The sequence below is a fragment of the Cyanistes caeruleus genome, chromosome 24 (genome assembly GCF_971803275.1).
Source record: "Cyanistes caeruleus chromosome 24, bCyaCae1.hap1.1, whole genome shotgun sequence".
Classification (NCBI taxonomy): domain Eukaryota; kingdom Metazoa; phylum Chordata; class Aves; order Passeriformes; family Paridae; genus Cyanistes; species Cyanistes caeruleus.
Window position 1 is genome coordinate 5,905,290 of NC_141724.1, and position 21,755 is coordinate 5,927,044.

The 21,755-nt window shown below is 58.5% G+C and overlaps 2 protein-coding genes across 4 annotated transcripts; both read left to right on the forward strand.

Annotated features, from left to right (window-relative positions):
• On the forward strand, positions 1-4,082 carry PHLDA3 (pleckstrin homology like domain family A member 3). Of its 2 annotated transcripts, none has more exons than XM_086861929.1 (2): positions 1-449; positions 831-4,082. In XM_086861929.1, exons 1-2 carry the CDS (start codon positions 126-128, stop codon positions 1,503-1,505), a joined length of 999 nt encoding a protein of 332 aa, XP_086718055.1. In that variant the 5' UTR covers positions 1-125; the 3' UTR covers positions 1,506-4,082. The 2 variants fall into 2 exon arrangements, with proteins under 2 accessions (XP_086718055.1, XP_023797671.2); XM_023941903.2 differs by having other exon boundaries at positions 85-477; positions 831-1,489.
• Positions 4,083-8,888: 4,806 nt separating this feature from the next.
• On the forward strand, positions 8,889-16,420 carry TNNI1 (troponin I1, slow skeletal type). Of its 2 annotated transcripts, XM_086861931.1 has the most exons (8): positions 8,889-8,945; positions 11,347-11,379; positions 12,082-12,123; positions 13,465-13,596; positions 13,683-13,772; positions 14,206-14,382; positions 15,666-15,776; positions 16,091-16,420. In XM_086861931.1, exons 4-7 carry the CDS (start codon positions 13,471-13,473, stop codon positions 15,771-15,773), a joined length of 501 nt encoding a protein of 166 aa, XP_086718057.1. In that variant the 5' UTR covers positions 8,889-8,945; positions 11,347-11,379; positions 12,082-12,123; positions 13,465-13,470; the 3' UTR covers positions 15,774-15,776; positions 16,091-16,420. The 2 variants fall into 2 exon arrangements, with proteins under 2 accessions (XP_086718057.1, XP_023797948.2); XM_023942180.2 differs by lacking the exons at positions 8,889-8,945; positions 11,347-11,379 and adding an exon at positions 11,901-11,984.
• The last annotated feature ends 5,335 nt before the right edge of the window (positions 16,421-21,755 follow it).

Here is a 21,755-nt window from a genome sequence, read left to right on the forward strand (position 1 = left end):
GGCGGCTCGGCAGCCGCGGTCCCGGCCCCGGGGAGCTCGGCTCCGGAGCTGCGGGTCCCCCCGCGGGTAATGCCCGGCCGGGCCCGCACGACGTGCTGAGGGTCCCGGGGGGGCGGGGAGCAGCGATGACCCCCGAGAAGGTGCTGAGGGAGGGGGTGCTGGAGAAGCGGAGCGGGGGGCTGCTGCAGCTCTGGAAGAAGAAGCGGTGCCTGCTGACGGAGAAGGGGCTGCAGCTCTTCGAGCCCAAGGGCTCGCGGCGCAAGGAGCTGAGCTTCGCCCGCATGAAGGCCGTGGAGTGCGTGGAGTGGAAGGAGCGGCACATTTACTTCACGGTGGTGATGGACGACAGCCTGGAGATCGACTTTCGCTGTGCCCAGGAGGACCCAGGCTGGAACGCCGAGATCACCATGGGGCTGGTGCGCTTCAAGAACCAGCAGGCGATGCAGGAGGTGCGAGCCCGGCACAGCTGCAGAGCAGGTACCGGAGCCACCCCGGCTCAGGGAGCAGAGCCAGCCCTGCATGAGGTCCCTGGCCACAGGTTCCCGTTCCTGAGTGCTTTGGGGAATCACAAAGGTCCCACGGAGCGGGGTGGATCTGCAGGTTGATGTTCCCGTGTCCCCCTATGGGCTGCACCATAGGTTTCATCTCCGTATCCCTCTGTGTCTCTCTGTATGACAGGGACTTTCTAACATCCTCCCTCTGTCTGGGGTGGCCCGAGGGACCCTTTGCCATCTTGCACGTGGGATGGGGTGGGGATGGTGTCTGCCCCAGTCCCCTCAAGACACCCCATGTCCCAGCTCCCACGGGTGACAGGAGCCTTCTCTCTGCAGTGGTGCAGCTGGACACAGCCCCGGGGGGACAGCCCAGGGAATCGCAGCTTCCCAGGAGTCGGATGGAGATGGAGATGGCCCTCGGCTCGGCAGGTGCTGGGGAGAACGGGATCCCTGCGGGCAAATGAGGTCACCGCTGTGCAGCCCGGGGACAGGACAGTGGCCCTGGGGAGGCCGGTGCTGGTGCTGGCTCTCCCCGTGCCGGGGCAGGACAGAGGCACCACAGGAGCTGGGCTGGCACAGCCACTTCCCCTTGGCACAGCAAGGGACACAGAAGGTGACATCCCTGCCTGGGGCCCCACCACCCTTCATTCGGCTGACACATGCAGGACCTTGTGCACTGGTGGGGACCCCAGGCCTCTCCTGCAGGACAGGGGATGGGTGAGGCTGTGCCCGAAGGGTCCGTGCCACAGGGAGTTCTGCCCGAGCGACAGTGACACGGGGACAGATGGATGTGGCCGGGTCCCAGTTTTAAAAAGGGACTGGAGAGCTGCTGCTGCAGCAGGGACCCCTCAGCAGGGCACTGAACCTGGCATGGTGACACATCCGTGCTGCTGGACATTGTCTCACCCTGGGATGTCCTTGGGCTGTTGGGGAATGCTGGGGACCTCAATTCCCTGTACCAAAAATGTCCCTAAACAGGACTTCCAGCCTCTTAACCTGATGTTGTTTTGATTTGTGGGACCCCACAGGGTACAGGAGTGCACAAATCCTGCTCAGAGCTTTGCCAGTCACGACCCCTAAACCAGCATCCCCCAGTCAGGCTCCAAAGCCCCCCGAGGCACCCCGAGGCCCCCTCGTCACCGACCCCGCTGTGTCCGCAGGGGTTCCCACGGTGTTGTGTGTGCCGGTGAGCGGGAGCAGCGCTGTGGCTCTGCGGCAGGGGAGGGATGGCCCTGCCCCGACAGGCAGCGCAGCCGGCAGCGCCCGGAGCCAGCAGCGCAAGGCGGAGCCTGAGCCCGGCCCGGGGCCGGAGATTTCCCGGCCGCGTGGGAATCACGGTGTCCTCATGTCCCGGGAGGCGGCAGCCGGCCCCAGCCTGCATCCCATCCTGCATCCTATCCTGCATCCCATCCTGCATCCTATCCTGCATCCCAGCCTGTATCCCATCCTGCATCCTATCCTGCACCCCAGCTTCCATCCCATCCTGCATCCCAGCCTGCATCCCAGCCTGCATCCCCTGGGGTCCTGTCCCCCTGCCAGGGTGGCTCTGGGGACAGTGGCAAGGCCAGGCTCCCCCTGCAAGGCCAGACTCCCCCTGCAAGGCCAGGCTCCCCCTGCAAGGCCAGGCTCATCCTGCAAGGCCAGGCTCACCCTGCAAGGCCAGGCTCACCCTGCAAGGCCAGGCTCACCCTGCAAGGCCAGGCTCATCCTGCAAGGCCAGGCTCATCCTGCAAGGCCAGGCTCACCCTGCAAGCTCTGCAGGAACAGGCACTGGGGGTTCCACCCAGCCAAGCTGCCTCGGGCTCTCAGAGCTGCATTTACCGAGACCCCCGGCTGGAAGTGGAGGGGAGGGGGCCAGGCTGGGAGTGCAGATGGAGCCAAAACCCAAACCCTGCTAAAAGGGAGCACTGCACCATCCCAGTGTCATGGCAGGGACACGAGGGACTGCAGGGGTGGTGGGACCATCCACAGGAAATGCTTCAGGTGTGGTGCCCTGTGTGGACAAGCCCCTGCAGGTCCCTGCATACGTCAGGAGGGAATGGGGTGCTCAGGAAGGTGCTGGTGCTCACACTGCATTTCCAGGGCAAGGATCATTGTCCTGGGGTTTCCCCTAAATCCCCAGCTCCCTCAGTCAGGGGGTTCAGTGAGGCTCAATCAAAGCTGGGTGAGCATCCCAAGCTTGTGCCATGGTGGGTGCCATGGTGGGGAGAGCAAGGGGTTCCCAAAGTTACCAGTTTTATCCAGTGTGACTCCTTTTTTACAACTTTTCTGCTCTCTTGCTCCCTGTAAATAGATATTTTTTGTTCTCCAGCTGCCAGCAAGGAACTGGCAGAGAAGGTGATCAAGAAGTGTGAGCACCAGCCCTGGCTGTGGCACATCCCTGGGCACCGATGATCAGGCAGCAGAGAGACCACGGTTCCCGAGAGCTGGGGAGAAATTCAGGCAGTCAATGGAAGGGAAGGACAATAAGAGAACACAAATCCCTCTGTCAGTATTTCAGGTCCAGGTACAGGGAAAGTCAAGGTTTTCCATCCCCATCCCAAGCCCTTCATCCAGACCAAAACACACCCAGGGTCCCAGCCTGGACCCCACATCCCCCAGAGACTTTAGAGCTCCCCAAGCCTCCAGGTTTGGGATTTTCCTCCGAGCAGACACCCACACCTGCCTGATCCACTCTCAGTGGGTTGAGGGGCTGGGGGTCAGAGTGAGGGTGGGGAAGGTGTGCCCCTGGGAGGGCTGAATGTCTCTGCAGAGGAAAAGTCACCCCGAAAAACAAATCAACATCCCAGAGACCCAGCCAGGGAGTGGAGTAGGGCCAGGGCCAGAGGCTGGAGCATCCCCCAGCACACGGTGCCAGCACACTCCCAGGCAGCCTGGAAAGCAGGAGAGGACCCACAGGAAGCATTTCTAATGCCCCCAGAGGTGGGGAAACTGAGGCACAACAGGCCTCAGGTGGGTTTGTGGCTCCTCAGCCCCTCCAACACCTCCAACACGTGGGCTGCAGTGGTGAGGAGGGGCTGGCCAGGCCCCCCAGGCCCCAGGGAGGAAAGAGATGCCCTTGAGCACACGGAGTTCAAAGGCAGAGCCTGAAAATCCAGCTCTGCTGTCCCAGCCCATGGTGCCCCAGCCTCCAGCAGCCCTCCCCACTCCTCTCTGGGGGTGCCCCGGGGATGAGGCTGCTCGGGGGGGCTGCCCTGGCCAGGAGCTCTGCCAGCACCCACAGGGACTGGCACCTTCCTGCAGCACCACAAGGGTGCAGTGGGTGCAGGGGAGAGGAGGGTTTTTCCACCAGGTGACATCCCAGGTGTGGCTTTGGGATCAGTCTGGGGCTGGCTGGACACCCTGGGTGCCAGGGAGGGCAGTGGGGTCACAGTGCTGAGACAGGGAGGGTGCCAATGCTTTTGTCAGGTGGAACCATGTGTGGGACCTCCTCCATCACCAAGTGCCCTGAGGAGAGCCTGGCACTGCCCTGCTTCTCCTGGGATCATCCCTGAGCTTGCAGGTGGTTCCTCTTCAGATTAAAAAACAAAGCCAAACCAAACCAAAAAAACAAACAACAACAACAACAAACAAAAAACCAAAACAAAACAACCCCAAAAAACAACCCCCCAAAAAAACCCCGCCCAAAAACAAACAAGAAAGCCCCCAAAAACAAACAAACAAAAGTCAAAAAACAACCAAAAAAACCCCACCCCAGCTTGCAGCAAGAAGAAACCTTCTGCTTTTTGGCTTTAGGTCACCTGTCCAGCTTCCTCCAGGTGCTCCTAAAATGATTTCATTGTTGAGCACCCTTAATTACAATTCCTAAATCATGGATTTTGGTTTGGGACCCCACACATGCCAGGAGTTCTGCTGTGTCTGTGTGTCCCTGCAGCAGGAGAGCAGAGGCCAGGATGTCCCCAGCACTCCAATGCCTCCTCCTGCATTTGGCTGTAGGAATAACTGTCCTTGTAGCACAGATCTTGGGGTGCTGAGGGGTTCGTGGTAGGGGTTGCAGGGATTACACATAAATTCCCCAAGCACAGGCTCCTGCAGGAGTACCTTGGACTGGCTGTGACATTCCCCAGCACTGGAGTTGAGGTTGGGAGCCCATGGAAGGGCAGGGACTCACCAGGAAGAAACAAAGCCAGAGCCCAGCCACTGCTGGAGCTGCAGAGGGAACAACCAGCACATCCCAGTATCTGTCTGTCCCCCCTGTCCCTGAGAGGAGCCACCCAGCAGCTCTGGGGGTGGGGATGGCCCAGCCCAAAGTGGATACTGAGATGTGTCTCAGACACAGTTGTAAAGGTCTGCAAGTACCCTAAAAATGTCCAAAACCTCTGCCAGGGTCCCTGCCTGTACCAGTCATTTTGGATTATTTGGAATAGTCTTTTTTTTGTTTGTTTGTTTGACATATATTGCCTAGGCTGGAGATCAACCTGGACTTTGTGAGACTCAAACTGACATTGCTGCTGAGCCACGGCTGCCACTGGCACAGAACAGCCCAAATCCCCCTCCTGGTGACAGGAGCCCACAGGAACAGCCCTGGAAGGTTTCATGTGTCACTGGCAAAGCCACTGAAAGCTTAAAGTCTTCAGTGGGTGGCTCAGCTCCATTTCAATAATGTCTTTCCATTATCCCAAAGGAGGTGATTCCCCCTGATTTACCAAAACCTTTTCCATGTGTCAGGGGAACGAGGCAGGAGCTGTTCCTAAAGGGCCCCTTGGCTTTTGGGGAACCCTCCTCAGCTTTGGCACCTTCTGAAAACATTTCAGGGCTCCCCAAAGTATTCAAGCTTTGAAACTGTCCATGATATTTCTAGAAGTGGAAGGTGTTTCTTGCATTTTGGGAGAACCGTCCTGCTTTGGCATCCAGCCCCAGAGCTGCCTCCAAGGGCTTTGCTCTCTGTAGCCGTGGGGAGTCCTGTGCCCATGGATGGAGGGGCTGCCATGGGCCTGTCCTGAGCTGCACCAGGCCCAGGGGGTTCCCAGAACAGGGGCAGGAGCAGGACATGGAGCAGCACATCCCAAAGGGATGAGAAACCTCTGCCCTGCCACAAAATGGGGGTGTCCTGGTGGGGCTGCTTCAATGGGGTGCAGATCAGAGGGGAAGATGAGCTGGGACAGGTCTGTGAGCCCCACTGAGAATATGGGGAATATTTGGGGTCTGGCCTGGGGCTGTGCTGCTTCCCAGGCCAGGCTGTGATGATTATCCAAATTCTGGCCCCCTTTCCATCTTGGGGCATCCCTCAGGTTTGGTGAGATTTGTTCACAGATGCAGCAGGTAAGGAAATTCCCCCCAGAGCTGCAGAAGGCATCAGCTCTTGAAGAACCATCCCAGGAGCTTCCACTGCATTGTCACCAATCCACAGGGCAAGTGGGACTGGTTGGATTCCTCTGGCAGCTCAGGAGGGGTGAGAGCTGCTGGGCGGTCTGCAGGTGAAACACCCACAGAGGAGATTTCATTGCCAGCTGACCCTGCAGCCTTGCAATCACCTGGCCTAGGGGCTGATCTCGCTGTCCCCTGCTCCCTGAGCTGTCCCACAGAAGGAAAACCTTCTCCCACACCGTGGTGAGTCTGTGGGGCATCATCTGGGCCAGTCCTGGGGGTCTCCTGTCACCCCCCAGTGCTGGACTCTGAGCATGGCAGTGAGGGGGATGGATGTGAGGATGAGTCCCAAAGGACACCAGAGGCTCAGCTGTCATTTCTAAGTCTGTCCTGGATGCTCTGGGAGCTGTTTTCTCTGTGAATTCCATTGGGGTTGATGGAATGAGGATGGTGGCTGGGAGAGGGTGAGAACATTGGGGTGGGAAGGTTCCAGAGGAGGGGAAGAGATCCATTCAGATTCAAATCCATTTCTTCAGGGAGGTTGGCTTCGTGTGGGGCAGCTGAGCTGCTCACAGGAGTCAGGTACCTTTGGAGTCCCAAGAGCTCGAGGAGCCAGGGGTCAGTGGGCAGCTCTGGCAGCCCCTGCCAGGGGTGGGGGGCTGATGCACCAACACTGTCCAGGGGCTGGAAGGTGCAGAGGGGGGAAATGCCCCACCCCTGTAAACACCTGGGGGGCCACTTAGAAGAGACTAAACACGGGTGACCTGCAGGTCACAGGGACATTCAGGGACCAGCAGCTGTCCCTGGGGACCTGGTCTTGGCTGGGTCTGACCTCCCCACACAGCTCTCTGGGAATTTTCTGCTGGCATCCATCCCCTTGGTGGCAGCCCATGGGGAACCTTCCCCTTCAGCCAGTGGCTCCCAGTACCAGGAGGATATTTGATTTGCAGCACATGGACAGTCACAGAAACACAGAATAATCTGACTTGAAAGGGACCCACAAGGATCATTGAGCCCAGCTCTTAAATGACCGAGGATCAAACCCATGACCTGGCTGTTATCAGCACCCAGCTCTGACCAGTGGAGCCAATCCCAGATATATTTTTATTATTTTGCTCTGAATTTGCTCTCAGCACTGCTCCTCCCTGTAGATTTCCAGCCTGATCCTTCCCACCCCCAGCAGCTCAGAGAGGTGTCGAGGCCCAGGTGGCACCTGGTGAAACAACAGCTCCCTGTGGTTTGTGAGCCAGGGATGGGGGCTCAGAATGTCCCCTCTGTCACCAGGGGAGGAGGGATGGGACATCCCTGCCAGCCCCTCTGTGCTGCCCCATGGCAGAGCCGCGCCTTCGAAACCCACGGGAAAACCCCAAATCTGGGGGTCCCACTCTTCTCCTGCCCTTTCCTCCTCCTCACTCCGGGTCCAGCAGAGGATGAAACCTGAGACTGGAGCAAATGGCATCCGGAGCAGCCCCCGCCCCATCCCCGGAGCTGCGGGAATGCAGCGCCTTTGTCACGGGCTAATTTTGGCTCCTCTGTGCTCCCAAAACAATCCCAAGGCATCCGGGAGGAAAGATGCTGGAGGCCTGGCCCCGCGGGCACTTTTCCTTATAAAGGTCTAACGGGGCTGCTGGGAGCCTCCTCCTCCTCCTCCTGCTCGGGGCTGAGAGCGGATCCTCCTCTCGCCGGGGTCCCGGGGGTCGCAGGGGGTTCCTCCCCTGCCACTGGGATTTGCTTGGTGCAGTTCACTCCAGGATGGCTCTGCTGCTGTCCCCGATGTCCCAGCAGCTCCTGTCGGTGTCCGGGCATGGGCAGGAGCTGGGAGGGCTCTGCAGGATGGGGGTGTCTGTGCTCCCCACCATGAGAGCTGCCCCACTCCTGCAGCTGTGTGTCCCTCCCGGCCATAAAAGCCCCAGGATTAATGTGTGTGTTCTCCCTGCTGGGCCCCATCTTGGGAATTGTTTGCTCCTAAATTTGTCCCTAAAAATATCCTGGGGAACAGGTGTTGCCTGCCCTGCAGTGCTGGTCACACAAAGGACACTGAGCAAGGGGCTCTGTGGGGAGCAGGGGGGACAGAGCAGCTTTTTCACTGCTTTTCAGGGGGAAAACCTCAGGGGCTGGCAGGGGCTGGCAGCTGCCTGAGCACCACAAGCTGTGCTGGGTGAGGGGGGCTGCCCCTTCTCCTTAAAGAGGGGACTGTGCCCTCCTTGGTCCCCGCCCCGCATGGCCTGAAGTGTGACTCCACATTTGCTGCTCTGCACCATCAGCCCTCAGCAGTGTGGCCTGGCCTGGTTCACTGTCTGCCTCTGGTGGCTCTGGTGGCTCTGGTGGCTCTGGTGGCTCTGGTGGCTCTGCTGGCCCCCAGGAGTCCCCTTGGCCAGCGCTGCCCTGTGTGTGCCCCATCGTGCAGGGCTCAGCAGCTCCAAGGCTGTTCACACCCCCTCCCCTGCCTTTTCCAGCATCTCTGGAGCTCTGTCACCCTGGACAAACGCAAGGCAGAGGTGCTAGGAGGATCCACCCCATCCCCACGGCATCACTGCTCAGCCTGAGCCTGTTGTGTGTCCCCAACAAGCCACGTGTGAGCAGCTGCTGGCAGAGCTGGGGGTCCCTTCCAGTGCCCAAAGGGGCTCCAGGAGAGCTGGGGAGGGACTTTGGAGAAATTCTTCCCTGTGAAAATGGTGAGGCCTGGCACAGGCTGCCCAGGACTGCCCCATCCCTGGCAGTGCCCAAAGCCAGGCTGGACAGGGCTTGGAGCAGCCTGGGACAGTGAAAGGTGTCCCTGGCAGGGCAGGGGTGGAACTGGATGATTTTTAAGGTCTCTTCCCACCCAAACCAGTGGGGGATGATTCCCATACAAACCACCCTGGGATTCCCTGAAGCAAGGGGGGTTTGTGGGTGCCCTGTGCCACAAGTGCAGTGACACACGGGTGACCTGTGTGTGTCCCTGTGCTCCAGGCAGTGCCCCAGGTGTGAGCAGCAGTCCCAGCCCTCCCGGGGCTTGCAGCAGATGCCTGCAGAGGAGGGGATTTGTGCTATTTTTACTGACCACTTGCAGGCAGGGCTGGGATTCAATACCCCCCTGAGGCACAGCCCCGGCAGAGCGCGGCTGTCCCAGGGCCAGGCATCACCTCCCTCCTGCACAGCCAGGTAAGGCACTGCCACTGCCCTGTGTCCCCTGGGGTGCTGCTGGTGACAGGGACACGAGACCCCCAGCAACTGCATGGCACAGAGAGCAACCCCCAGCACGTGAATTTGCCTGAATTTCTCCCCCTCTCTGAGGCTGATCAGACATTTCCTCTGCTCTTGGAGAGAGGATTGGTGAGGCTGCAATGGGGACAAAGACTTTGGAGCTGATATTTGCCTGTTTTTTTTCCAAAACGTGGCAAACAGGACTGTTTGGGGGGCACTTGGCCGAGTGTTCCAGCCTGGTTCAGTGGTGGGAGGTTCAGAGTGTGGAGTTGTGGTCACTGGGAGAGCACTTGTGCTTTGTTTCCAGCCTCCTGGGAGGGGGAAGGATATCAGGATTCACTATATTTGGGTTTATGGGATTATTTATTTTAAGTATTTCCATGATCCAGTGGGTCAATAGGCTTTATAAGCTTTTCACAGCTGAGTCAGTGCAAACAGTGCAGAATTAGTTTATCCAGACCCTGTAATCCCCACCAGGGAGTGAAGCCTTTCATGGATGCTCCAGATCCAGCTGGAGTCCCAAAGTCCTGGCACTGGGGATTGCTGGGGATGTCTCACTGGCACAGCTGAGTCCCTGCTGTTCTTTGGGAAGCCAATTTAGGACTGTTTGGCCCTAAAACATGACTGACCTTGGTAGAGGTCATGAGCTCGAGGTGTGGTGTGGATCCCACCCCAAGGAATGCCGGGCTCTGGTCCAGCAGGGGACAATGGGAATGCTGAGAGCTGTGCCCAGCCCTCATCAGCTCCAGGGAGAGAAAGGCTCCTCTGCCACCCCTGAAATAAACTGGGGGTTTAATAAGCTGGGACTCAGCCTGCTCAAGGGACCAGTGCTGCCTGGTGTCCTCTGGGATGTTTGTCACAGCACCAAAAACCTCCACAAAGGCAGGAAAATTAATCTAATGTGGTTTGAGGACAAAGAAATTCCTGCTCTTGGGATTTTTCCTTGTAAATCCAGGGATCTGGATTGGGAGGCTCTGGAGGAGAAGATTCCTGCTGGGATTTTATTACATCCCCTCCTCCCTCCCCCCAAATTCCATTTATTCAGGACATGTCTGAGCTGTGGGGGAATGGGGAGGGAATAGGGACAAGGGGAGAGAGCCAGGAGGTGCCCTGAGATTTGCTTGGCACAGGCTCCACACAGACCTGGGAGCAACTGTTTGAGACCAGCTTTTCATCTCCCCCAGCAGGAATCTTTGGGGTCTAAAGCAGTTTCCAAATTTTGGCAGAAGCAAAAGGATCAAGGCAAAAAAATCCCAGTTTGTCCATTTCACTGCTAAGAAAAAGAACTAAAGCCATGCCTGAAAAATGCTGTTCGAGGGGGAAAAAATAAATGTCAAAGGATTGGTATTTCACCCCACATTTTTCTGCAGCTTGGGCTCACAGGGTGCCCCAGCTGCTCAGCACAGGAGGGGTCAGAGCAGGGCCAGGGGAGCAGAGTGGGCTGGAGCAGCCACCAGGGCTGGGATCACCAAGCAAATGTAAAATGGGAAACCTTGAGTGTTTCACCTGGAATGTGGCTGCTGAAGGAACCTGCTCCGCTGTGGGCTCTGACTTAGAGAATCCCAGAATGGTTTGGGTTGGAAGGGACCTTAAAGCTCGTCCAGTCCCACCCCTGCCCTGCCAGGGACACTTCCACGATCCCAAGTTATTCCCAGCCCTGTCCACCCTGGCCTTGGACACTTCCAGGCATGGGGCAGCCACAGCTGCTCTGGGAACCTGTGCCAGGGCTTCACAGCCAAGAATTTCTCCCCACTATCCCATCCAGCCCTGCCCTCTGGCAGTGGGAATCCATTCCCTTTGTCCTGTCTCTCCATCCTTTGTCCCATAGCTCCTCTCCTGCTCTCTTGGAGCCCCTTTAGGCTGTAAGGGGCTCTCGGCTGTCCCTGGATCCTTCTCTCAGCCTGGTTCCCGAGCAGAGGGGCTGCCCTTTGCTCTGGCACTCCCGGGATGGGTTTGGGTGCTCCCATCGCTGCCCACGGGATGTGCAGGACAGGACTCCCTGAGCCGACACAGGGAGGGAACCCCCGAGGCAGCTCCGTTTCTCCCGAGGTTTCCAGCCTCCATCCCTTGCCCCGAGCCGGGATGAACAGCGAGCAGCGGGGGAACAGCTCGGTGCTTGGGAAAGGCCCCGAGGAGCAGGAGCGGGAGCCCTGCAGGGCCGGCTGCAGCTTGCCCGAGACGCTGGCAGGTTCTCCCGGAGCCCAGCGGCTTTTCCCGTGTACCCGGGGGATGGAGAGGCTGCGGAGCCGCTTCCCCGCTCCGACAGCGCGGGGCAGCAGCGCTCCTCGGCATCGCCTTCTGGCCCTGGGAGCATCTGGGGCTGAACCTTCCCTTCAGCTTCTCTCCCTTTCTCCGGCAGGGAACAGCGCACGCCGCGATGCCAGAGCCGTGAGTAGCTGCATCCCCAAAGCCTCCCCGGGGAGAGAGACCCTGCCCTGCCTCAGGCTGCTCTGCCATTCCCCCTGCAAAAATCCTCCTTAAATGAAAATTGTTCGCCCTTTCAGTGTCCCAGTTCAAACCTCGGGGCTTTCCTAGATCCCAAAATTCGGATGGGTGGGGCGGGGGCGACACCTCTGGATTTGCTCTCTGTAGCACATTGTACAAACACAACACATCCCCTGGAGAACAGAGCAGGGAGAAACTCCCTGCAGAGCTTTCCTGGAGCACGGCATGGGGATGTGCCAGCTGCACTGGGGGAATGAGGGTGTCTGAACCGCAGGATTGGCACGATGGTGCCAGCTCACCTGTCACACCTGAGGGACATTCTGGCTTTCTCAGCTGTGGCCCTGAGCTCCCCCCGCATTTCCAGAGGGCAGCTCCACCTCAGACCTAGCTCACGGGCTGGTGCCAGCTGGGAGATACAGAAATAAGGAACCGACTGCAACCACACGAGATGCTTTCCTTGACTGTCCCCTCTTTTTTACTCTCATTCCTTGATGCCCTGTTCTCTTTTGTTTTTCTCTGCTCCTCCCCGGCTGCTCACCTGCCTGCAGGGAGGTAAGTGCCTTTCCCTTTGGGAGAGACCTGGTGCTGCTCTGCATTTGCTGGGTGTTTGTTTTCAAAGGGTGTTTTCTTTCCCTCCCCTTTCCCCTAGAGAAAATCCAAGATCACAGCCTCACGAAAACTCTTGTTGAAGGTGAGTCCCGAGGGCTGGAAACTCCCTGGGCTTTGTGTTGCTGGGGGAAAGGAGCCAGCTCGGAGCGTGTGGTCGGTGGGACAGGGATGAGGAACAGCTCCTGGATGGGCTGTGGGGAGCAGCTCCCACCCCACCTTTCTCTTCTCATTCATGTGGGATTTGTGGTGCAAACAAACCTCCCCTTCACTGGGGTGGGGAGAGACCCCCACACCTCCAGCTCTGAAGCCTCAGCCCGTTTGTGCTCCAGCACAATCCTGGGAGCTCCCCGGGCTCTGGCTTGGGATAAACACGGGATAAACACGGCCTGTGCCAGCAGAGGCGGCGGGACCACGGCCCCCAGAGCCCCCAGAGCCCCCACAGAGCCTCCAGAGCCCCCAAAACCCCCCCAGAGCCCCCAGAGCCCCCCCAGAGCCCCCAAAACCCCCCCAGAGCCCCCAGAGCCCTCCCAGAGCCCCCAAAACCCCCACAGAGCCCCCACAGAGCCCCCAAAACCAACCCCCCCAGAGCCCCCCAAACCTCCTCAGAGCCTCCAGAGCCCCCTCAGAGCCCCCAAAACTCCCCCAGAGCTCCCGGGGCCCCCAGAGCCCCCAACATCCCCACAGAGTCCTAACAGAGCTCCACAAACCCCCCCCCACAGCCCCCACGGCCCCCACAGCCCCACAGCCCCCACAGCCCCCACAGCCCCCACATCCCCCACAGCCCCACAGCCCCACAGCCCCCACAGCCCCCACAGCCCCCACAGCCCCCACATCCCCCACAGCCCCACAGCCCCCACAGCCCCCACAGCCCCCACATCCCCCACATCCCCCACAGCCCCCACAGCCCCACAGCCCCCACAGCCCCCACAGCCCCACAGCCCCCACAGCCCCCACAGCCCCCACAGCCCCACAGCCCCCACAGCCCCACAGCCCCCACAGCCCCCACAGCCCCACAGCCCCACAGCCCCCACAGCCCCCACAGCCCCCACAGCCCCCACAGCCCCCACATCCCCCACAGCCCCACAGCCCCACAGCTCCCACATCCCCCACATCCCCCAAAGCCCCCACAGCCCCCACAGCCTCACAGCTCCCACAGCTCCCACAACCCCCAAAGCCCCCACAGCCCCCAGGGCCTGGCCCTGCCCACCCCAGGGCCCCACTCCAAAGCCGTGGGGAGGCTTTGATGTGTTTGGGGACAGCAGGGAGGGGGTTGTGGGGAGGCTTTGATGTGTTTGGGGACAGCAGGGAGGGGGTTGGCACACGGTGTGACAGCTTCTCCCATCCTACAGATGTGGTGTGAGTGGCTCAGGGGGAAGCAGGGGCCTGCTCAATTCACACATCTGCCATTTCTCTGTGCTCCCAGAGTTTGATGCTGGCCAAAGCCAAGGAGGAGTGGGATCAGGAGATTGTGGAGAAGCAGGCAGAGAAGGAGAGGTACCTGTCTGAGCGGGTCACTCCTCTGCACACCAGTGGGCTCTCCTTGAGCCAGCTCCAGGTACTCCTCAGGTTGGAGGGTGAATCCAGCTCCCTGGGAGCATGCAGGGGCCTGGCTCACTGCTCTCCTGCTTCCTTGGCCCCCAGGACCTGTGCAGGGAGCTGCACGAGAAGGTGGAAATCGTGGATGAGGAGAGATACGACATTGAAGCAAAATGCAACCATAACACCCGGGAGGTAGGAGGGAGGATGGGCTCCTTCCTTCTGGAAACTCCCTCCCAGTGGCAGCTCTGGCCTGGTGGGGATGTGCCATGGACCAGGCTGAGCTGGGATGTGGGACAGGCACCAGGATTATCTCAGGGCTGGTGTTTGCTCGGCAAGGCACCGCTCAGAGCAAGGTTCGTTCCTGCCCAAGGGAACTCAGACTGTCCTCGGGGTCCACAGAGAGGTTCCTTGCTCTCCTGGTCACCCCTGTGGGTCTGAGAGCTTCTTGTGGTACAGCTGTGCAGCCCATGGCCTGGCTCTGAGCATGGGTGGGGATGGTCCTGCAGGAGAGGTGCAGACCCCGCTGGGCTCAGTGCTGGCAGAGCCTACAGCTTCCCACAGGGGCTCTTTGTGCAAGGCAGCCGAGCAGTGACCTCCCACTCTTCCTTCTCCCCTGCCCCTGCAGATCAAAGATCTGAAAATCAAAGTTCTTGATCTCCGAGGGAAGTTCAAGCGCCCTCCCCTGCGCAGGGTTCGTGTCTCGGCCGATGCCATGCTCAGGGCTCTGCTGGGCTCCAAGCACAAGGTGTCCATGGATCTCAGGGCCAACCTGAAGTCTGTCAAGAAGGAGGACACGGAGAAGGTGGGTGACTCCTCTGGAGGCTGGAGATGGACACACTTCCTAGGGGTGCCCTTGTCCTTCTCCAGGGTACCCTGTGTTCACCCCTTGTCAGCTTGGGAAGAGACTCGTGAGGCCATTCCCACTGTGGGATGCTGTGGGACCATGTAGGACCAGTTTGACTGGGCCAGGCACCTGGTGGATGGAAATGTGAGATTTAGGGCCATGTCTGTGCTGCTCTTCCCTCCCAGGGTGTGTGGGGGTCTCTCACCCAAGCCCCCTTGGCACCACTGCTGAGCTGCACATGCAGAGTCTGATCTTTGATCTTGGAGGGAACCAGGAGAGCTCCTGCTGGGCACAATCACACCCAGGAAATTCCCAGGGAACTCCCAGACCCAGATTAGATAAGACAGAGAGCCCAGCACTTGGCCTGAGATAAGTGGCCCAGTTCCCACCAGCTTGGCAGAGGTGTGAGAAGGGAAAGTCTCGATGCCAGCGATGCCCAAACCTGCCTGGGGTGTGCAGCTGCCCCAGCACCAGGAGCTGTGGGACCCAGGCACAGCTGGGGATCCCCTCTCTCCAGAGGAGTTTCACCAGCTCATTCCATTTTAGCAGACTGAATGAGAATTGGATGAGCAGAATTGGATGAGAATCTCAATTTTCAGCTGTTTTACCTTTCTCCCCATATTGTGGCACTCTTCCATCCCTTTGGGCAGAAAACTGTGCTTACAGCCCTGGGCACCAGGTGGAGAATGGATCTGGGTTTGTTCTAGATGTGGTGAGATGGTGTTGGGGCACAGCTTGTCATCTATGAATGCTGGGGAGTGGCAGAGCAGACTCACAGAGCTGCTCTCACCTCCCCTGTCTGCTCTGGAAGTGTCTGCCAGGCTCCCACTGACACACCAACAACCCCAGTCCCTGCCAAAGGCTCAAGAAGGTGGAGGTAGAGGGCAATGCAGGAAGTGTTTTTAACTTTTGTAAAAACGTTTGTCCCCCCCTGTGCTGATGTAAACCCAAAGTTCCATGTGGTTTCTTCCTCTTAAAGAAATATTTCTGGGATTATTGAGCCTTCTGGTGCACGACTGCAGCTCGGCCAGGCTTTGAGGAGGGGAGTGTCCACATGGATCCAGATCTCCCTGTGGAGATCAGGCCGCTGCTTGCCACCTCCTCAGCCAGCTCCTCTGCAGGGACACGTGGCAGAGGGCCAGGGACTTGGCAAAGGGCAGCTATGTCCCCCAGCTGAGGGCTCTGTGCAGGGGGACAGACGGGGCAGGGCTGCCAGAGCCTCATCCCTGTTCCCCCTGCAGGAACGCCCTGTAGAAGTGGGCGACTGGCGCAAGAACGTGGAAGCCATGTCGGGGATGGAGGGGAGGAAGAAGATGTTCGACGCTGCCAAATCCCCCACGGGGCAGTGAGAGGTAGGGCTGGGTCCTGATCCCCCTGTGCTCCCTCAGCCTCCTGGGCTGTGCTTGGAGAGATGCAGAAATGCCCCCACTCCCTACAGGAAAAGGCAACCCATCCCCATATCCCACCCCAAAGCTGGCTGGGGGTTTGTCCCACGCCTCCCTGCCACGGGGTCCCTGCCAGACCCTCTCCTCCTCTCGTGGGTGCTCTCCTCTGGGTGTGCTGCCCGTGCCGCCCTCACCCCACCTGGCACCCACCTGGCACCACCCTCAGGTGCTGGCAGCAGCCAAAGCCCCCCCTCTGCCCCTCTGCTGTTTCTTTCCCACAGGAACACTGGGAAGAAGACTGTCCCCATCCCTGCTGCCAGCCTGCCCTCGCTGCTCCTCTGTCCCTTTGTGCCCTTCCCTGAATTCCCACTAAGCTGAAACACAAGGACAACGGTGTGGGAAGGAGACCTGAGCTTCTTCCTTCTCTCAGCCCTGCTCCTGCACAGCGTCCCCCCATCGTCAGCCTGAGGGCCACCGGCCTCTCATCCCCTCCCAGCCCTGCAGAGACACCCCAGGGGCAGCTGCTGCTCCCCCATGCCTGGCTTGGCCCGAGATGTGTCACCCTGAGATGTCCCCGTGCAGCCACGCGTGAATTAAAGGACCTGGGCCGAGGTTGTGTGGGCTCCTCACTGGGGGAACTGTGCCCAGGGCCAGGGCCAGCTCACCCTGCAGTGTCCCCAGACACTCACACACCTCACCCTGGGGTCACACAGGCTGAGGGCTCATCCCTGCTCATGTCCCACCAATCCTGCTGAGCCCCCTGGCCCTGTTCAGGGCCACCCTTGCTGGGTCTCAGGGGTGCAGCAGCTTCCCAGCCACCAGGCTGGGTGAACAGAGTTGCCTGTTCTCCAAGCCTCACTTCTGCTTTGGTTTTGGAAAAGCCTTCAGAGCTCCAGACACCAACTCCCTCACCAGCTGCCCACCACAAGCTGGGGCTGTGGCAATTGGGGCAGCCCCATTTCCAGGCTTCATTCCAGGGATGAATCCATATTTCAGGCCAAACATCCCAAGCTTCCCCCCCCAGCCCAACCATTTCCTGTGTCACAGTCCCCCAAACTGCAGCTGGGAATGTGTCAGCTCATTCTGGAGCAGGGCTGGAAGGGTGAATTAGTGACAATTCAAGGTGCATGGGGTTTCCTGGCTGGGGGCACTGCAGGACATGCTCAGCCCACACACATAGAGCATGCTCTTGGTAGATGCAGCAGTGCCTAGTCTGTGTTCCCAGGGGATCCAGAGGAATTGCAACATTCACAGGTTCAACCCCACACCACACTGGGGTGTGCTGCAGCACCCCCACATCACTTTGGATTGAGCCTGTAAAGTGCAGAAAATGCAATAAACTGGGAGCAAAGGGCAGGTCCCAGACAGGGCTAGAAGGAAACAGCATTAAAAAGTGTGCAGGCTCCAAGAGAGATCAACATTCCCAGGAAAACACTGCATTCCCTAAAGAAAGGAATGGGGAAGGATGGCTCCATGCAGGTGGCTCCTGCAGAACTTCCCCCAGCAGACTCATGCCTGGCAGCAGGAGTGAGGGAGAGGCTTCAGGAAGCGGGTTTGGGTTTGTCTCCAGTACAGCTGAACTCCTCTGGCATCACATCCCTTCCTTTGGCCAGCTCAGGGATACTGAGCCAAGCTGCTCACTGTCCCTGGGCACAGCGTGAGGGAGAACACTGGGGACTCTCCTCTGGCCTGGCCACCAGCACCCTGCAGCTCCTTCATGGAGGATTCAAAATTCATATGCAAACTCTTCCCCAAACCACAGATGGACCAGAGGAGGCTGCCACTGGAAATCTTCTCCCTTGGCTCAGTCCTTGTCCTTCCACCTGACCCTCCATCCCCTCAGCATCCTCCTGCAGGACTGGGGCAGTTGCATGGCACATAGAGCCCTTCCCACCCATTTTTTATCTTTTCAAGCTTAATCTGGCCACACAGCTGCAGCCTGGCAGGTGCCAGGACTCCTCTGTCCTCATTCCAGCCCCCAGGACACGCTCCAGGCAGGCCCAGCCCTGGGAAGTGTCTCTGTCCTGGACAGCGCTGGTAACAGCTCCCAGAGGTGACCAGGGATGGTTTGTGATGAGAGCCCAGGCTCTGCCGTGCCTGCCCCACACTGCAGGCAGAAGGTTTGGGGGAGAAGCAGCTCACCCTCCAAGCTCAGGGCCCAGGTGGGAGCAGTGCCCAGGTCTGAGATCCTGGGATCTCTCCGGGAATCCCCAGAGGGAACTCACACAGATCCTGGCAGAGGAAGAAAGATGTGCAGGGAAAGTTAATAACTGTGACCTGACCAACTGGTAGAGCTGGAAAATGCAAGAGAGGTTTCATGGAAACAAAGCCTTCTTCAGGCCTGGAACAGAAGCAGAAAATGGCACAGCAGGGGCTGAGAACAGTTCTCCAGTTTAGTGCAATTATGCTAATTTGGTAATTAAAAAAAGGGGTGGAGTTTGTGGGGTGGGGAGGGATGGAAGGGAGATGAAAGGCCATGAGGGGTGCTGTTCACCAGGCCCTGCTCAATGCTGCCCACTCAGGCTGTCCCTGTGTCTGTCCCTGTGTCTGTCCCTGTGTCTGTACCTGTCCCCAGCTTACCCTCAGATCCTGCTCACCCAAAACTGCTGCAGAGCCAAGCCTAGGGGATCCCCAGGGTGATTCTGCAGCCCCAAAAGCAGCCAGGTGTGCTCAGCAAGGTCCCAGGGCTCACATGCCCTTGTCATGGCTACAGGTGGCTTTGTGGGACAGCCCTGTGTTTTTGAGGGGGGAGAGAAAAACCCACACCCAGAACTTTTCCCTCAAGATTCCCTTCTTTTTCAAGGTAGAATGTTCCCCAGTCACTGGGTCCCATTTTCATCCCTCTCTGGTGGCAAAACACACTGACATGTGCAAACAAAGCTTTACAGATTTCAGATTTATTAGGAACACAGAAGAAGTGCAGGGCAGGGGGGGAAGAGCTCTTTCAGTGGGACTGAATCTCCAGGGGAAGATGCAACAGTCAGCTCTGAGCTCTCCTGGTTGGATCAGGAGCTGGGATCCAATTCTTCCTCTCTGTCCCTGCTCTGGAGCCGCTCCTGTGGTCCTTGAGCAGCTGGGATCCCAGATCTCCCCAAGGCAAAGGGGAAGGCTGAGCCTTTCACCTGGCTCTCCTCACCCTCTGCAGTCCCACGGGTGTTTCCCTCCCAGGTGACAACAACCTCAGTTTGTGCTCACTGAATTACAAAGGAACCCTCCAGTACATTTTTACTGAAAATTCAGCCCCAGCGGGGGACTCACAAGGCCAAGCTGAGGGAGAGACACTGATGGTGGAGGAGTCACTGGGACTCTTTCTAGAGGAACTGAAGCTTGGCCCTGTCTCCATGAGCTGAGCAGAGCCCAGGCCTCACTGTCCTGCAGTCTGCTCCACTGCAGCCCCCAAAAGAAAGCAAAGAAAAGCACTAGAACCTTAAAATTACTCAAATTAAATTGGACAGTAGGAAAAATCATATCATCAGGACACAGACATCCAAAAACCTCCTTCCTTGTTGGTTGTAACGTGGTCCCTTCCAAGTTAGAGGGGCTGTGTGACCAGTGATGCTCAGAGACACCTGAACTGTGCCCAGATATTTCCCTGAATGGTTCCCTGAATGTTTCCCTGAATGTTCGCAGCTCCTCTGGAGGCTGGAGCTGCCAAGGGAGGATGGAGAAAGGTCAGTGGTGAAGTTCATTCCATGGCCTCTGCAGATGGCTGCAGGTGAAGGTGAAACATCACCCCGGGACCCCTGAGGGCTCTGCTGCCCCCACAGCAGGGCCATGGTACAACCCCCTGTCACCCCTGGGACAGTCACAGCTGGTCCTGTGTGTCCTGTGTCCCCTGTGTGTCCCCTGTGTCCCCTGTGTGTCCCCTGTGTCTCCTGTGTGTCCTGTGTCCCCTGTGTGTCCCCTGTGTGTCCCCTGTGTCCCCTGTGTGTCCCCTGTGTCTCCTGTGTATCCCCTGTGTGTCCCCTGTGTCCCCTGTGTGTCCCCTGTGTGTCCCGTGTGTCCCCTGTGTCCCCTGTGTCCCTGTGTGTCCCCTGTGTCCCCTGTGTGTCCTGTGTGCCCTGTGTCCCCTGTGGCAAAACCAGGAAGGGATTTTCCCCTTTGGGAGCCTCCCAGGCCCAGGTGCTGCAGCTGCAGGAAGGAGCAGGGCTCAGGGTGAGCAGGGCATGTCCCTCTTGTCCAGCTTCCCTTGCTGAGTCTGAGCCCCCTGTCCCTCACACAAATGGACAAATGGAAAAATTCCAGCATGATTTCATCTGCTCAGAGATTCCTCAGGAATCACAACCAGTTCAGGGACAGGACAAGGAACAATGGCCACAAACTGAAACAACAAGTTCAACCTCAACAGGAGCAAGAACTTCACTCCTTGGAGGGGGCAGAGCTCTGGGACAGCTGCCCAAGGAGAGTGTGGAGTGTCCCTCTCCAGAGACATCCCCAAACCCACCTGGACGTGTCCCTGTGTCCCCTGCTCCAGGTGACCCTGCCTGGGCAGGGGCTTGGACTGGCTGGTTCCCAGAGGTCCCCTCAGCCCCAGCCACCCTGGCATTCTGTCACTCTGTGCTCTGAGGGTGCAGTGGTCACAGAGCTGCTGCCAGGGAGCCAGGCCAGGCCTGTCCAGCACCTGAAGTTTGCACAGATGTCACTTTTGGGGATGTTTGCCATCATTAGATCTGGAGTGTAACAGGGAGGCATCTGATGAGGAGGCCAGTCTGCAGGGAATGGAGTGGGAGCCTGAAGGACAGTGAGGCACCATCCAACGCAAGATTTCTCCTTTTTTTTAATAAAAAGCTAAATTCTAAAGGAAAATAAACCCTCTGGTAGCTGCTGCCAAGCAGTTCAGACACTGGATATTCCTTTCCTAAGAATATTTCCTTTCCTAGAAAAGGCTGTGATCAGGCTTGGTTCAACTTCTGAGCAAGCACCAGTTCCAGACCCTTCTACAGAGCCCTCTGTACCATCACACACATCCCCCCAAAAGCTGAATACATTTTAGGGGGAAGGAGAGCCCTGGACCATTCCAGGGCCTGCAGAGCACCATCCCAGGGATGCAGGGAGACCTCCAGCTCTTCCCAGAGCTTTCAAATGCTGGTGGGACCTCTGGGAGCTGTGGCACCACTGCAGTGCTGGGATGGAGCCGAGCAAGAGTGGAAACCCCTTCTCCTGGTCATGGAGCCCCACGTCCCAGCGCAGGAGGGAAGCCTGGAAAGCAAATGCTGCTCCATCATGGCAGGGCAGCAGGGATGAGCCTCAGGAGACAGGGAGACAGCTGAGGCTGAGGGACCAGCACAGCACAAGGGATGGAGGTGGAGGATTCACGGCTGGACCCTGGAGAAGCTGAGAAATGCCATTATTCCAACACAGCTGTGGAAACTGGGAGCTCTCCACCACCCTGTAGCCAAAGAAACAGGCTCTACGCTGTGATGAGACACAGAACACTCTTCCCAAGGGAAAAACCAGCCCTGTTGAAACCGGTCCAGCTCCTTAGAGGGCATTAATGAGTTCTGCTGATCATACCAGGGGAAGCTCTGGGCTCCTCCTCGGGCAGGTGCAGCTCCCCTGGGCTGAGCAGGGGAGAAGGGCTTGTCCCTGGAGCTTCTCTGCTCACAGCACATCCTGCAGCTCTGCTCCCTCGGCCACGAGCACTGAGCCTTCCCCTCGGGGCTGTGGGGCTGGAACAGCAGATGGGACAGCCTAAAGGATGAAGAGGGTCTGGATAAACATCAGACTGCTTCTCTGGCCATCCCTCCCCTCACAGATTCATCTCTCTGCCTGATTTCATCACCCCTGGCTCTGGGGACCTGCAGCGTGGCCTGTGCTCTGAGGGTGAGCTCAGGGTGGCCTAAATAGCTCTGTTAAAGGAAATCTGGTCTGGCTGTTGTTTGCTGAGGACATCAATGAGCCTGTGGATAAGGGTGACCTGGGAGACAAGCATTTGCCTGGGTTTCC